Source organism: Bombus vosnesenskii, unplaced genomic scaffold (assembly GCF_011952255.1).
Source record: "Bombus vosnesenskii isolate JDL3184/JDL3185 unplaced genomic scaffold, Bvos_JDL3184-5_v1.1 scf7180000013315, whole genome shotgun sequence".
Lineage (NCBI taxonomy): Eukaryota > Metazoa > Arthropoda > Insecta > Hymenoptera > Apidae > Bombus > Bombus vosnesenskii.
The window spans coordinates 746,432-763,818 of record NW_022882961.1 but is presented as its reverse complement, the minus strand read 5'-3'; the positions used below and the strand labels follow the sequence as shown (position 1 = coordinate 763,818).

The following is a 17,387-nucleotide window of genomic DNA, read 5'->3' as shown; positions in this document are numbered from 1 at the left end:
TTTCGATAATTATCAGGATTCAAGGGGAAAAGATTTTATATATGCTAATGACTACGTTGAATCGCGATCAGCGTGTACAGCAACCTTTGGAAAGATACTTCGTAGTCATAAAGTTTCGACGAAGTTTAGACGATCACGAGCAACAAGACGCAACACAGAGAGTCGGTTCGCACTGACACAAGGGTGATCGATATCAGTGTAGCCAGTCGATTCGTGACCCTCGAAACACGCTGTTATCGCTGCTACAGTGCAACGGTCTTTCCTTTGTACAATCAACTCTTATATTCAATTAGAACTTTGCGTCTGATATGAGCACACATATATTCGTCTATGTTGCAACATCTAACCATGAATTTATTACTTTGCGAATATCTGAACGACGAAACGTTCTTCCTTGCAAGATCGATGTTTTCTCCTCGAAATCGGTTAACTTTTTCGCCACGAATTTTTCTTTTAACAGCGATCACGCTAGTATAATAATATAGACTACAAATTACATCAATCTCTTTATCTATGTTTTTTCATTTTTTCCTCGTGTTTCTATCTCTTCAAATATTTGTTTTCGGGATACTTTATTGATAGAAAGCGTGGAATATGCAAAAGGTGACAAAATTGTATCGAATATTCAAATTAATTATTTAAAAACTTTCCATATTTTATAGAAAGAGAAGGATAGGGTTAAGTATAGTTTTTAAAATCGAATGCATAATCTCATTTATCATAGAATCATACGTACCAGTAGATTTCAATGAAATTATAATAAGTTATGGATCTTTTTAAAAGTTTTATCGGCTATTATTCTATAATGATTTCGTTAATCGTGCCAGTTAACCGAAGTTTCTTCAAAAGAATTAGTTTTGTAAACTGACAGCGCGTATCGAGATTTTAGTCCCGGTTTGAACGATCGCGGCACTAACAGGTGTTTGACACGCGTGCAGATCCAAGCAACCGAAAGACATGCACGAGCTTATTAAATTTGATTTACGCTGTTAGTTTGGTCACGATAGGCATGATCATGGATGCTATTCCGGGTTGCACGGTCGTTACAATTTTTTTTCAAATACTAACAGAATAATGAACGATTCAGTAGCACGTATACCTTTTCTCGTAAGTGTGTGGAAATTTTTATTCTATTTATATTAAAATATATAAACTAATGATAAATCGATGCTCAAAAGATATTCTTGTGAATTCAATACATGTATATCACACGAAACTAAAATCGCTTATCAGTAATATATTAAAATTAAACATACAATTTATCCAACTATTAGTAGCTTTAAATATTATTGCTAAAATTAATCTTCATAGGCTCTGTATTAATTTTAAAGAATCTTTTCTATCCTATCTATTGTTAGACGCACAAACGAACTAAAAATAATGAACTGCTCCCTAACATTTAACGCTTACAGTTATCGATCTTTCTAGTGTATATTAACTTTAAAAGACAAATTTTATCGTATATCGTTACAATATTCTGCCATAGCTCTAATAATAAAACAATCTAATTAAATTACTTTTTATAAAAGTGTCCGCGTTTTTTTGATCGATAATTTAAATCTCCCGCCTTAGCGCTACACTCAAAGTTCGAATGAAGCGATCAAGTTCGACGAACTTTCAGTGAAACATGATCGACGCGTGTCTCTGCTGTCTGTACGAAGTTTCGTGCTGAAACCACGTCATAGTTGCGTCTTAACGTAGTCCCAATTAGACGAGCGACCGAAGGTCCGTTCGATGCGATTAGTCGGGACTATTGGAAATCGGTTTCGAGGAGAACTCAGTATTCTTTTAGTCGGAATAACCGGGAAATAGAGTATGTGTGTTCGCGATTGTTGATCCCCCCTCGGTGAAAGTCGTAAGTTTGGTGGGCCGCGAATCTGTGCCACGTTCGACGTGTTTCGTCGATTCATTGGGCCGCTTCAGGCGGCTTACGAAAGTCCGACGATGCATGTTGAACTCCCTTCGGTCCACATGCATGCGACACGCGACCCACACCAGAGAACACACTGTACACAGCACACCTAACATGACCGATCGGTCTGATCTGACAGATCGTTGCCTGTCCCCAGGAGGCATACTCCGTACTTTGGCCAGCCGGACTACAGGCTCTACGAGTTGAACAAGAGGTTACAGCAGCGTACAGAGGTGAGTTTATTCTTTCTACCTTTTACTCTAATTTATTTATCTTGCAGCTGTAATTATAAGACTCGCCCCCATTGAACGGTCACGTTTCGTAAATTTATAACGAGACCACTGTTCATGAGTATTGGAACGAAATATTTTTTGTATACTATCGTACTATTTATTCCTACTGTAAAAGTTAAAAATAAGTAGATTACGAATTTTAGACTACGGCGAGAATGCAAAATTGCATAGAATGCGCATAATATGGAAAAATATGTAAAATATTCAATGTACCGTGGGTAAAACAATTTTCTAGCGAGTTTCTATCGTTTTAAATTATTCTCGAATTTGCATAAAAATCCTCAGTCTAATAATACACGAATACGCGATACCTTGCTGTTTGTAGTATTAGAAATACCAAATTAGCTAAAATGACTGGTTCCAGGATTTCTGTCTTAGCTATTATTAGAAATATATAGGAGGTCAAACGGGGGGTTTTCTAGAGACATTTCTAGTTTCGTGCATATTTCGTAGAGACAAAGAGTTCGCGTAAAGGTTAGGGAAGTTCATTAGTAGATACGGTAACCGATTAGACAGATGACTAGGTATTAACGGACGGGAAAACTATGCGGATGATTAATTGCTTTCCGTTTGTGCAACCTTGTTTCTGATCAGATTGAATTACGAACGAGCGGAGTACGCGTTCTAACATCGTACCTCGAGCGTGGTTTCCTTTTAAAAGCTGACACAATGATAGATCTATCTTGTTCGATCAATGTGTTTTTCTTTTCACCGTTTTTTTAATCCCATACATGGCAAAGAATAAAAAGAAGGAACATTTGTATTTTTATCGTATAAACTTCGACTGAGATTGGTTTGTCGAAACGACGAGCGTATTCATGATTTTAACCCTTAATGCTATCATAGATCGAAGTTCACTGCAATACGTAGTACGAATTTTACTTTAAAAGTGCCCATTAATTTGAGTAAATCAACGAAATTAAATCGTACTTGGAAATGTATTATAAATTCGTAGTCGGCTAATATTCCATGTACTAAATTGTTGAACCTTTTGATATGAAAGCTTCGAGCAACAAGCATACATCTGTCTTTTTCTCCCAATCAAAGATATTTTAAATATTGCAGCCGATATTGCTATTGCAAACTCTTCGATTAATAAAATTAAGCAAGTGGATTTCTGTTACTTTTTGTTATTCAATAGCAAATGAGAAATAGGAGAATTATTGCTTGCAGTAGTTGCAACGCTAAAACACGATTCGTACGAAGTGATAGCCTTTAAGGGGTAAATCGATGGAATTCGCGGAAACACGATGGGAGTCATACATGAATACGTGGCACGATTCCATGCATTATAAAATTTCCTGGCCCATACAACGCGGCTAGATAAACTTATTCTCCTTTCAGAGGTGCCTGATAATAGTGATAAGATACAATCCTCGTGAATCGTGGATTATCGTTGGCGCACATGTCTCGTTCCTGGACTATCGAGTTTTCCGTCGATTTCAGACAAGCTGGATTAATAGACTCTTTGTGGAGAGATCGCTCGACTTCATGCGATCTTCGCGGGCAATCGCCGTTTGGAATGTATCGAAGACGAATCGCGTCGTCGCTCTTCGCCCACGATAGTCTATGGAAAGTTCGATAATCGATTAAATCATCGGCTTATTGCATCTTCGTCAATGGGAATTATATACGGTGTCCTATTATAAGCTAATCTGTTATTGGAAATATTTCGATCGAAATTTTCTTTCGGAAGTGAATCATGCCAGGATATAGGAAAGATGTTACTAGATGTTTTTAAGTGGAATCATATAATTGTTAATACCTTAATCGATGTAGTTTGTTATTTCCTGCTGAAAGGTATCAGTCTCAAAATAAATTACTAATTTGTTGTTTTTATTAATATTTTAATTTCAATGGCAATGATATTAATGTTGATTCTAATTTCAAAGTGGTACTAGTACAGTTCGTAGGATGCCTACGTTTCCTGATATCACAGATGAGATTTTTGTTCGAAGATGATAACAAATAACGAGATGAGTCGCGATATCATATCGTATCACGTGTGATTTTATTGAAAAATTTTTCGAGTCAATTCAGCGTCTTTGGATACTTGATATTACAGGAACATCTAAGCGAATTCGTTACGTTGGTTATGCAGCTTCACGAATTTTTGAACAAAGTAGCGTACGAAGTGGTATGGCTGAATTTGTCAAGTGGCTTTTTCTTCTATCCGGTATACTTTCCAAAATATTTCCGATAATGAATTAAAATCAGGCACTCTGTATCTGCTGATCTTGACAAAGTTAGGAGAAAAAGTTAGGGCGAGTAAAAACATGTGGAGACGCACGAAATTCTTCACGGGAGTGATATGAATCGAAGACTGGCTCCGAAGAAGTATCGAAACCACTTCGAATCGATTAACAACCCACGTCGAATTGATCACAGCGCATTTGTCGCGCTAAGAGGCACGCGAATGTTTTCCCGTCCTTCTTTTTGCGGTGAATCTCCAGGAGCCCCGTTTTTCTTTGGGCGAACAGTGATCAATGCGCCATTAGGACAAAGCACCGTGAAAAAAGAAGGAAGGAAAAGAGGCCGGGGTTAATGTGTCTTAATGAGCCACTGATACTTGAGCAGCGCGTTCATTAATCTCGGAGAACCAAACGGATACAACCGGTCTTCGCTTTCGAGATCTCGATATTATCGGTCCGTCACGTCGGTTTACGTTTGTCGCGTGGCAGCAATCAGCATAAAAACCTCGTTGCAATTAACCCCTTCGTTAGATTGAGCTGTCTACCTTTTTTTGCCGCTTTATACGTGTAAAAACGTGCGATGCTTGATCGCCGTTGAAAGTAAATTCAAATAGAATTAAGGTGTCTGTCGTCAGACTGTTTTTAGTCTGAATCTTGACCTGAATATTCGTTATAAACTGAGCCCTCCAGCAACCAAACTGATCGACCGTCGATTAACTCCACTTTTTATGAATTTTTAATTTCATTACATAAATACACGATTAACATTCAGTCGCCAAGAAACGAATCAACTTCTTTTCATCCCTTTTCTCCTCACTTTCGTGCGTCTTTTCTACAATTATTATTAACATCCTTGTTAAAATTATTATGATCTTATTTTCGATCTACATTGTTTCATTTTTTAAATACCTTTACGAATCTTTCTATCGTCGTCTATCCAACTTCGAAGCGAGTAGTTCATTCGAACAAGCCACAAATATTAATTCCTCTGGATGATGCTCAATTTCGGCTATATGCTCCCGAAGTTCGTTTCGCTCCGTTCAGCTGTCTAATTCACGAGGAACCTAATTTCTCCTTTGTATACTCTACGACCTTGACCAGTCAGTATTGAATAAAATATCATCGTTGCTCGGTAGAGAGCATCGGTAGATGATGATCGAGTCGAGGAAAGTCATTAGTCACTCGAAAGCTCGATCATTATTAGCTGGCCGAGCATCAAGGCTATCCAAATGTTTATCTATCATTTATTAAGCCTGCGGATAATTTTGCTCGACTCTGGCCCACATACGCCCGTGCCGCTTCTCTTCTTCTAACTTCCCTTGATTTTCTTTTTTACTCACAATCCTTTTTTGGCCTCGCTCGGTTCTCTCCCCGCCAACTCTCTTCTTCTTTCTTCGCGTCATTCGTTCATCCAGCTGGTTGTTCACTCTCGGTCACTCATTCGCGAACTCGAGCAAACGACGTGGCGTGTCCCTGCCTCATAAATCATGTTTTCTCGCGTTATCGTCAGATCTCGAGCGTGTCAGCGTGCGTGTGCACGGTTCACCACTGTTTCTTCGCCGACTTCCGTCAGGCCCGTGCGAACCCTGGTCTGGCGCCCTACGTTTCATTCCTACAGCCACTCTCTCGTTTCTTGGCGATCCGTCCACGCATTTGTCACTCGGACATGCCCCTCCTGGGACCAACAATCTGCCAACGAAGGCGCATGGTGCATTACAACACTTCGACTTCTATTTTTCGTGATTTCATTAACCCATTAAGGATCGAGTAGTGTAATAACGTGAACAATTTTACTGGAACGTTATTGAGAGAATATAAATTATTGTTTCGTCGGGGTACAAAAATCTATTAGAAATACACAAATTGGTGGCACGAAAGAAGTTCTATAATTTGAGGAAAATATATTTAATGATATTCCAAAATATATTCGTATAGCGCACATAATATATTTATAGGAATTTCAATGAATGTCCGAACACTTTCGCGATTCACTGTATATTCTGTGTAACAGTCTAGGATTCTCGAAAACGAAGAGATACTGGTGAAAATGTAAAGATCGAGATAAAGCGCGAGTGGATCTTTAGTCGAGCATCTGTTCGCGTACGTCACTGCGAAGTTTGCCGTAGTTTCGCCTACGTTGGGGTTAGATTCGTGTCGAGAGGGTGTCAGGGGGTTGGTTTGCACGGAGCGAGAAGGAGTGAGCCCGGTTGAGCCGGTAGAAACGAGGGAAAGGGCGTAGGACGCGGGGCGAATTAAAATCAGCATCTACGCTGACTCGGTTATTCTCTATCCTCTTTGTCCCGATTTTCTCCTTTTCCTACTAGGTTCCCCCAAGATAGAATATTCAGATTCACGAATGTTCACGCGAACAAATAACGAAGTATCGAAATCGTTCGATATATTATGGCAAAAAATCGTTCGGCCTATCATCGGTTTCACCATTAATTCCATCTCAAATGTTTTGGACTCTGCGAGCTACGCTCCCATCGCACCGTGCTCTATCCGATTGCGCTATAAGCTTCTTTCAAGCTTATGTTTCGACGTTCGGAAACAGTAGATTTGAGAATTAATTTGTGAATGTCTTTAGACCATCAGGCGAATCGATACTAATTTTACTATTGCAACTATTTCATTAAAGAAAAATTGAAGCATACTGAAATATCCATTCAATAAATATATTAGCAACATTGTGGTACAGCAGAGCGAAGATTTGCAGTAAAAATAAAAGACGCGCTTTTGTTCATTTGATCGCTTACATTACTATTTATAGATTTAGAAGGAGAATAATTTTGTAAAAATACTTCGCTCTCTTTAAATACATGTTAGATGGTATTTACACTTTAGCGCGGAAGTCTTGGGACACCTCAATATCTAATTATTAAATTATGTATTTTAATTTTTACGTATGTTTGCGGTTTTACGATCATGATTCTATCTAATGACAGCTCCAAAATCTGAAATGAATTATTCTATCACCTAGAACTTTCTTCGTCGTATCTTGAATAAAATTCACGTTCTTTTGTATTAAGACAACCTTCTTTCTTTCATTTTTGCATCTTAAAACTGGCTTACCATTTCAATTGGTTAATTCATTTTATTCGAAGGCTTTTTCAATTGAAACGTTGCATTTACACAAGCAGTAGTTCGCGATATCCGCCGAATTCCGCCTCGATCTGGTAGTACGCGATATTATTTATTTACAATTACTCAACTATTGGCGTTTCACGTTGCTACGAATCAGCCTTATTTTTGTAACGGTGAGGTAAATTTCATCGGTTTTGATCAAATTTCTAATTAGCATCAGCCGAATTTCCAGTGAAATTCGATCGTCGAACTGGAGAATCGCGAAATAATTGCGAAATCCCAGCGCAACCTCGGCCAAGAGGTTTAGGTTGCGATTATTCGCAATTTTTTTTTTTTTTTTTGTTCCCCCTTCCATGACTGTGCGGAAGCTCTAATCTCAACATATAGAGAAATATTGCACGCATTCCGCTTCACCGTGTTGAAACTGCAGAGCATTTCTTTCCTGACCGAGCTTCGTCACGTTGCATGGAATAAAATTCGCCCAGGTCTTCCCTCTTCGTTAGCCACGTCAAAAATACCAGATTTGCCTTCTTTTTCTTAATTTTCCTGACAATAGAACATGCGTCTTCCGGTTTTTCAAAATTTATTTTAGTTTGCTTAAGCAATTATTCATATTTGGAAACGCTATTTTTTACGTAAACGACCTTTGAGGTAAAAAATATCTAATCAGTTAATAACTATAAACTCCTTGTAGGAATTGTAAAATATTTCATACGCATTTTGTTATAGTCTGAGAAAACACAGCGTAATTTTTGTTATCACATCTGACTCAGACGTAGAAATTTAAAAATATATTTTAAAAGCGTTCAACAAATGAAATATCGACTTTTTGATCCCTCTAAATGGAAATATTTTTACGATAGACAATGATATACACAAAATGAAACTTGCGAAGCGACTTCATCGACAGACAAGAAAAGATTTCCAACGACGATTTGTTCGAAGCGACCGGAAGTTGTACATGCTTTCTCCTTTCAATACTTTCTCGTGGCGTTATTTTCTTCACAAAGCTAAATTCGAGTACCTGTGCTCTTCGAACGGAATTCTATTTTTAATTACCCAAAACAAATGGTCTGCTATCATTCGTATCAACAAACCATTCTCTGTTACTGTATTTTTTTATCGATAATGCGTTGAGCTTAAAAGTTTTAATCACCGGTAAAAGCGTTCGTTATTTGGAAATTTTTAATAGAAAATCGCGTGTGCGCGCCGAGGAACTTTTGAACTTTTTCCATTGTAGCGCATGCCGAAGGAAATAAAACTAAATTCGATAAACGTCAGGTCCGGCGAACGAATAGCAAATTGAAACTGTAATTAAATAGAATCTCTCCCCCTCTACGCGCGGTATCCGGTGTATTTTTTGAAAATCCATATGCAAGTCGTTGCGTGTCGATTGATTGTTTAATTGCTTGTGGACAAAATTTATTTGTCGCTCCTGTCAAATAGATAATGTACGCTGTGTTGCGCAAGCTATTCATCGTCGTACAATTACCCCGACTGTAATTCTATTTGGAAGTATCATCTTGCAATTTTGCATGTATTACTTTATTTTAAAAATATCTCTATATTTTTATATTTTTTTCAACCGTGATAGTCAATTCTCTTTACAATGCTAGCGAGATTTTAAAATGTTTCAATAAAAACTTCCTGTAAGTGTTTGTATACTTTTGCGAGCATTTCGCGGGCGAAATAATTTTCGAACGATACCGTGACTGATCGAATTCCGATTATAATTGTAGAAATGCTGCAGATTTGTAATTTCGTGACATATCGTCGAGATCAGGACATCCATTTTCATCGGTGCACTTTGACGAATACGAAACACATTATCTGCCATAGGATACAACGCTTTTTCATCGTGACAGATGACATCTACATTCACCTTCGCGTGTTTCATACGCGGAAGTCGTTCCACTTCCCCACATTTTTTGTCCTCGCCAAAATAATCGTATTTCGTCAGGCTAGCGTGACCCCTCAAGACACGTCCAGCTAGCAAGAAAAATGATTTCGTCTATTTCGTAATAACAATTCCGCAGCAACTTTCATCTCGTTCGTCCAACAATATTTCGATATAATTAACGTATATATTTAATTAAAAAAAAGTAAATACATTTGTCAATTACATACTAGTTTGTTTTATATAAAACAACAAGAATTTAATAAGTATAATAGCGTAATTTTGATTTTACAATGATCAAACTGTATCAAGTCTGTCGAATCATAATTTGATTACAAATATCAAATGTTTTGTCAAGGATTCATTTCATCTGCAGCGATTCAATACGCGACGAGCAACATTATTGCGAAGGAAATTGTGAAAACTCGGGGATTTCACAATATTTCGCGATATTTCCTGTCGGACCTGATAATTTTTCCAAGGGGGCGGGAAAAAAGCACGCGTTGTAATATCGGGAAAAGCGAGGTGAAATTTTTAATAATGTCCAAGTCGTGTCTCGAAATTTCTAATTTGAAAACAAGCTCGGCCGCCACGGTAGCATTCGTATGGCGACTAAACATCACGGACGCCGGTATTCATCGTGAAAATCTATATTGCACAGGCCTGCAATTTTTTTTTACCTTTGCCGCGCCCGCGCTCTCTATCTCCGTCCTCGTTCCGGCGTCGCATCGAAACAGACGAAATCACGTAAATCTCCGATAATAAAGCTCTGATGAGAAATTCCATGCTCGATGACTCGTTTCGTGAAACACGGCGATCCTGCTGTGCGTCCCTTCAAACTTCGCATCGTGATGTTTCGTTGAATTCGCGAGAGCCTTCCAAACAAGCCGTATGTCCGTTGAACATCGCGCGGGAATTCTAATTTCGCAAATTTCACGCGAGATCGAGAAGAAAATAGTAACAGGAGGGATAACCGGAATATTAATTCATCGTCGATAAAATTTTCAGGAAATGGAAAGCTTATGGAAGGCCCAACCATCCGTGAACCGTTCGTTATTTATTCTCATCGACTAATTGCTGCTCACGTTCTCGAATACTGGCATGCTTGTTCATGTTTTTGGTAAAAAATCATGCGTAACGTTCGATCGAATTCCGAGTTTACGCGGTTCATCGAGGCGGATGAACGACGAGCGAAATGAAAAGCTCGTATACGACAGAAAGAGATAAATTAACAGTGTTTGATACAACGATAGCGTTGTTTTGATCGAAGGAAAGAAACACATTGGTTCATGAAAGTATTTGAACACCTACCGTGGAAAATTTTCATGTCTATATCGTATGTATGTGTTACGTGAAACATTTAAAAATTTCATTGATACTGCAGCCAGACACGACTGTCGTAGTTGGAGTCGTCATATTTGAAATCGATCCGAAAATAAATGCGCAAGTTACAAGATAGTTATTTCAACCATATATTTAGCACAAAATTAGCAGGTATAAATCGTGATAAATGTTAGGTATGATTCCTCTACATATTGATGTTAATTAATATAATGGATAGTTGATCGTTCAAATATCTTGTAATTTCTATATATATAGATAGATATATATATATATATATATATATATATATATATATATATCAGATCTGTTTCAAGCTTTATCACCATAATGATGATAGATCGTGTCTCATAACAGTGCTAATGAAATTTAGACATACGTAATATATTCATAGAAGGTGTCTACAAGTGTTGGAATACTTTCGCGAGCCTCTAATTTTGAAGACGAATCGCACGGTCAAAAAGGACTCGGAAATTGGAAACGGAGAAAAACATTATTCCAGTTGTTCTTCCTGAACATATCCTTCGAACGATGCTGTTTTTCCTCCTCTCTAGATCGTCAGGTACACGTAAGTAAAGGGCGGCTCTGATGTTTACATAAAACTTTTCCCACTATGCCGCGGGAGGGAGAGAAAGTGATGGAACGTAGAAAAACCAGTGGGAAGGAGGAAAAAATAAGAAGATACGAAAGAATAGGTACGGGCCTGTAAACGCTTTGCAAATTTTTCTTCCCGACTCGCGTCGAAAATTACTCTGCAACACTGTTCAAAAGGTGTTTTGTAAATTAACCGAAGGACAGGACCAGGACATTTATGCAAGATGATTGATTTGTATTTTATCGACGAAGAATTCAAGGTGATGATGTGTTCCATTAGATAATTAGACACTAGGCCTTATGATCATTATTCTCAAGAAATATTACACAGGATTCATACGCACTTATTTCAAAAACTGTTTCTACGTGAATTCGAAGATCGTTTCGTTGGTTTTGTGCTTCGACGTTACTTGTTGGAGAAAAGCAAGTATTTCAGTATAAAATGGTCGTAGAAGGGAATAACTCGATAAATTTAAGTTTTTTGAAAATACGCGGTAAATCAGCGATGTTTTGTAAGAAACGTAGAAAGAATAACGTAGCGGTTACGTTAATTTGTCTCGATTGACATTAACCTACATAGCTAATGTTCTTAATATTTTTTATACATTCAAGAAAGTATCAGTAACGCATTATTTTTTTTTTACTTAAGGCATATTTCTTATTTGGGATTAGTTGATAGAATATCGTATAATAAGTTTCTTCTAAGAAGAACACTTGTCGTTTCTTCTCCCTGTGCCTTTCGTTAGTAATCCATTTCAAACAATCTTAAAAAATGGACCAATAATATTATCTACGGAGACGAACTTTTCAATTGCGAAACACCTATTCCGGTGCTTTCGTTCGAGTCGCGGAGCGAAAATAACGCGGAGAAATTCATGCAATTATTCATCAACGCATCCGCTGGCTGTCCCGCGCATCGTTCATTCCGAAAAATATTATCTCGTAGAAAATATTCGCATCGATCAGTAGTAGTAGAGAGAGGGAGAGAGAGAGAGAGAGAGAGGAAGAAAGCCGAAAAGACAAGAAAAGAGAAGAGAGTAGTAGCGGAGAAGAGAAAAGAGAGAGAGAGAGAGAAGCAAAGAACGTTCAGCCGAAGGAAAGGAAAAGAAGAGAAGAGCATCGAGGATCGGGGAGGGAAGGTTGAGAACCTCTATGGGAGCCTGGGTAATAAAATGAGGGCCCCTGCTCTCCCCCGGGGGTGGGGCCCCCTCGATAACCCATATTGTACCCCCCATCCCCTGGTTCTCCCTCCCAGGCTCGCCCCTCTCGCCGCCGCCCCGGGCCGTATATACTCCGATCGGCCGGAAGAGTTTTGTCCCAGGCCGACTGTCCAGAGAGAAATCTCTCCGTATCTATCCCCGGCCTAACCGGTGCTACGAAATTTTTCAAAAATGATGGGCGTGATCCCAGGAATTTTCTCGAATTTTCGATATAGTTATCCGCGCGATGCGTCTATGTTTTCACGGTTGAAACGATTTTCGTAAGAAAATGGAGAGGTGGAGCGCGCCGACAATACTTTCCCGCCGGCGTATATACACGATCATATACCACCCCTAGTCTCCCCACACCCCCCTAACAACAGTAGGGTGGTACAGTCCGGGTGAAAAGCCAACGGCAACCCCGGCGCAGTACAGGCTGCACAAAGAGCGACGCCCTGCCAGGCGAAAAATGGAAGGGAAAAAATGCAGCCTGGAGAGAGGAACGAGAGAAAAAGAGAGAGAGAGAGATAGAAAGAAAGAAAGAAAGAAAGAAAGAAAGAAAGAAAGAAAGAAAGAGAGACACGCACAGAGTGAGAGCAGGGGTGTAGAAGAGAGGGAGAAATTATTGGTGGTGAATCGTTTCTAGGACGAGGATCGGGAACGATTCGGATAATACAAGGTGCCGGCTATTTTCCCTCTTATTTTCTGTTTTCTATTTTTTCCAGCTTTTCTCTTTTCCTCCCTCTCCCCCCTTCTTCTACATTTGATTTCTTATATTATACATGGTGAATATATTTGAAAATTGTCGGAGTTGTTGCAGAGAGATGGGATAGGAAGGTGGAAAATTAAAAGAACGGACAAGACACGGCGTCGTGTAAGACATATCGGTAAATCGATGACAGCAGAAGTATTTATTCATCCACGATGACAATTTTAAAATAGATCGTAGGTACCTGCTAACGTTAGAATTATGGCGGATTCTTTCTCATTTTCGAACTGAAATTTTCGAAGTGCAATTGGGGAGATTCGGAACGACGATTCACCTTTCGTTAGGGTCTTTCTACTGTTTCTCTTTTATTTCTTTTCTCTTAGTTCTCCTACAGTGTATCCACTTTCTTCCTCGTCGCGATGACTCTAAGTCTTTTGAAACTTTGCTGATTTGTGAAAAGGTTCCGTATAAATATCGGATACCTTTTAGTTTCGTTGCGACTCTGATTTCCGTATAAAATTTCGAGTTTTCTAAAAATGGTTCTCTTTGTTATTGATAATACGTTATTATCATAAAGTTGATCAGTATACATAGATACGTAGAACACAGGAAAAAGACATAAGTCTATCTTTATCGGTTTTCTAATTTCGATGCTAGTTGATGGCTATGGGGGAACATTCTAATATACTTACTATGATTGGAGAAGATACTTGTTAGATCCAAAGATAGAAAAACTTTTTAGGGATAGCTGATAAATCTACGAAGTTCCTTAACAAAGAAAAGGTATAACGTAACGAGGATCAATATTTTTTTAATGTCCAGAGAAGTGACAAAGATAAAGGTCTCCTATAGTACATGCGATACGAACATAATAGTTTTTTTACAGTAAACGCTCAAATACTTTCGTGATCCAGTGAAAATTTTGTCGAAAGTAGGAGAAATGTAAAAACGTAACGAACGAGAGTTCGAGTCTGAATTCACAAAACCTAACTTAATTTCTATTTTATTTGGATTTTCGGGTTGTCCGGCTTTTCCGGTTCGTTTCCCTGTCGACTCGGTTATTACGATGCAACGACGTCCCGGATTTTCACGTTTTTTCCTCTTGTTCCTCTCTCTTTCTCTCTGCGCCAGGATTACTTCGGCCTGGACAAATTGAATTTAACTCCGGCTAATACGCCGGCCAAAAGAGCGCGTATTACGCTGCTTTGTCCAGGCACATCGTGGAAATCAGCGATGATTTGTGTGTCTCCGGCGCCGCGACGCATTTTCCTCCTTTTTTCCTCACCGACAGAGGATCGAGATTGAATTTCTTGCCCGTTGTCGCGCTTTTCTCCGGCTATCGCTGCGATTTTTTGCTCCGTCCACACACGTACCATCCCCAGTTCCCGTGTTTCGAAAATCGATCCAAACAACTTGTCATAATACCTAGATACGGTTTCCAGCCCCATCGCGAGTCTCACGATTATTTTTAACCCTCAAACGATTTTTTTTTTTTGAAAATAACAAAGCATTTCGAAATTCTCAGTACATATTTCATTTTCTTTCTTTAAATTTCGAGTAAAATACATAGGCAAATGGCAAATTACTTGCCGTGAAAATACAATAAATTACATGGCTCGTTGACTGCACAGGATATTTTCAATCTTTCCAGACAAATTGCACGAATGAAAATAAGGAAAAATATACCCTTTAAAACGCTTTATTAGAAAATTATAAGCAAATATTGAAGCCAGCGCGAAATACATGTATTAGGCGTGGAATTTGTCATTACAGGATATGAAAGGGACTGTGTAGTACGATATTGGAAGCAACTACGCGTAAAGATTCTTAAGAAATTCGAAATATAGAAACTGGGTACTACATCGATGTCAAATCTGTATGGATGTATTACGACGATATTTTGATGTGGAAATTTAAATATTTTAACTAGTCGCCATTATTTATAATATAAATATGTAAAGTGCATACACGATCGATCTTTCATATTTCGTAACGTAGAGCATTTCAAATTGCGTTTAATATTTGTTTGTAACATTATAATAAAAGATGCATCTACAGCCATTATTTTTCTTCTTTTTTTCCATCTTTTTTTTTATTGGCGATATTCTAAATTTAGAGGGATATGCCCACTATATATATTCACTGGCTATGGACAATACTTATAATTAGACATTCGTATTATAGTGTCAAGAGACGGAGAGGAAGATTATAAAATAAAGATTAGTCTATTTCCAGACAAGTGTACTATTTTTCCATGTACTTTGTGATTTGACGCTTAAATACGTTAAAACGAGAACGCCGTATATTTAAATTTTAATTAAACGAAAATTGCATTGCAAAGGATTGAACAAATGGAGGTAAATTTGACCGCGAGATTACGGAGGTCTCGTACTTCCTCACGATTTTTCTACCAAAAATTAATAGTGAAATTGTTCCTTTTTTCTTCTGTACTCGTCTTTTGGGAATTCTTTTTTAACGCAGTGGAAGATGCTCGCGGGAACGTTGATTTTGGTGTGCGTATATCAATTAGAAGAAGATTTACACGCTACAGGCGTGCGAAATGTAGAATTATACTAAAAACATGGTCGATTCTTAAACCGCGCGACGATCGATTCTACCGCCGGAGAAAGGTGATTTAGCGAGGAAATTGTACATTGTCAACTATCGATTCGGCATAGAATCTAACGTTAAATATCGTTGCATTATTTCTGCAAAAGTAATTCAGCTTTAACCTTCCATCAAACTCCGTGAGCCTTTCTAGTCGAAGTTTCCAGTTGTGGATCGGTCAAGTTTTCACGAATTTCTCGGTTGTTCGGTTCACCAATAAGATTCGAGAATTCGAAACTTGCGGACGAGTGTTTTACTTACGTTGTTCTTTGCGGCTTGTTGTTTTTAGTGATTTGCGCGGGCACGAGTTCGCGTTACGTATCGATCTAACTTCCGCGTAGAGAGAATTCTGGAGGTACGGCACTTTTGATTAAAATTTTCAAAAAGTTGCCAAAGGCGAGCAAACTATTTTTTGAGGGAAGGGGGCAAATAGTTACGCGTTAGCTTTTTCTGTAAAATATATAGTTAAAAGCTTGCACGATTTCTTTGATGCAAGTTTTATACTTTCCACTATTACTGGATATTCTTTGGTCGAAAGTGTAACAAACTTATTTCTACTCTTTATCATTCGCGCAACTGTTCCAGACATTTTTCTTCTTTTTTCCAAAATTAAATCACCGTTGGTAATAAATTAATCATAGTACGAATTTCTAACGATAGTAATGACAGAGCTCTGGCTGTTCTAAATAATCGTATCGCATATGAGTAGCATTAATGTAGCTGCAATCATACTAGGAATAATGATAACTGTAGCAAGCGAGTTATTACGGCGTTTCCAGAAAATTACCGGCACTTATTCGTAACGCCAGCAGCTTTTGCCCCGGATGTAAGATCGTAGCTGGGATACACCGAATTTCTCAGGAAAAGTGCTCGAGATATTACTTAACGTTTGGCATTCGTCTTCCGTTCTGAAGCAGGTTCCTTCCACTCGGCGTCGTTTCGACCGGCGTCGATCTCTCGTCTATTTTGATCGACTCGACATTCCTCCCCGATTTTAGCCGGCTATGGAGCTTCACGCTTGCCAGAAATATCAATTTGCGCGAGAGTGGCAACAGTTTGCTTGATTTGGCACGGCGCGGCTTACGTCCGAAATAAATCTTCGCGGGCTACACGTGGACCTCCCTGAAAACTGATTGTCCGCTAGTTCCTCACGCCAAATGCGAGATCAATCTGTTTCTGTGTCTCGTTATTATATACATTTTTATCTTCATTCATATCGATTCATATTAATGTTAAACAAATAATGTGTATACACTGACAGAAGAGACTTTAAAATTCATACTTGTGTATACTAGCTACGTTGATAGTCTTTGTCGTATTAAACATTACTTACCATGTCGGTAACAGTCATTCATACATACTATATTCATTCAGGATTTAATTCTTCTTGTCGATTATAATCTTTTTGCTTTCAAAATTGTAGTGTTTTTTGTACTGCTCATCCTTCACACTTGCTTTTGTCGTCCGCTCTATGTAGCGCACGCGTTATAGGAACAATTTTGAAGAATCTACGATAAGAATGAAATAATTCAAGACATAAAGTCGAGTACTAAAACCGA

The 17,387-nt window shown here is 38.4% G+C and overlaps 1 protein-coding gene across 3 annotated transcripts in view; it reads left to right on the top strand.

Annotated features, from left to right (window-relative positions):
• The window catches only part of LOC117235322 (LIM domain-binding protein 2), a 75,266-nt gene that overhangs the window by 45,170 nt on the left and 12,709 nt on the right, over positions 1-17,387 (top strand). For 2 of the 3 annotated variants that reach the window (XM_033497219.1, XM_033497216.1), the window contains exon 2: positions 2,052-2,145. In XM_033497219.1, coding sequence (XP_033353110.1) covers positions 2,052-2,145 — 94 coding nt within the window. The remainder of the gene's footprint in view (positions 1-2,051; positions 2,146-17,387) is intronic. The other variant, XM_033497218.1, reaches the window with a different exon arrangement.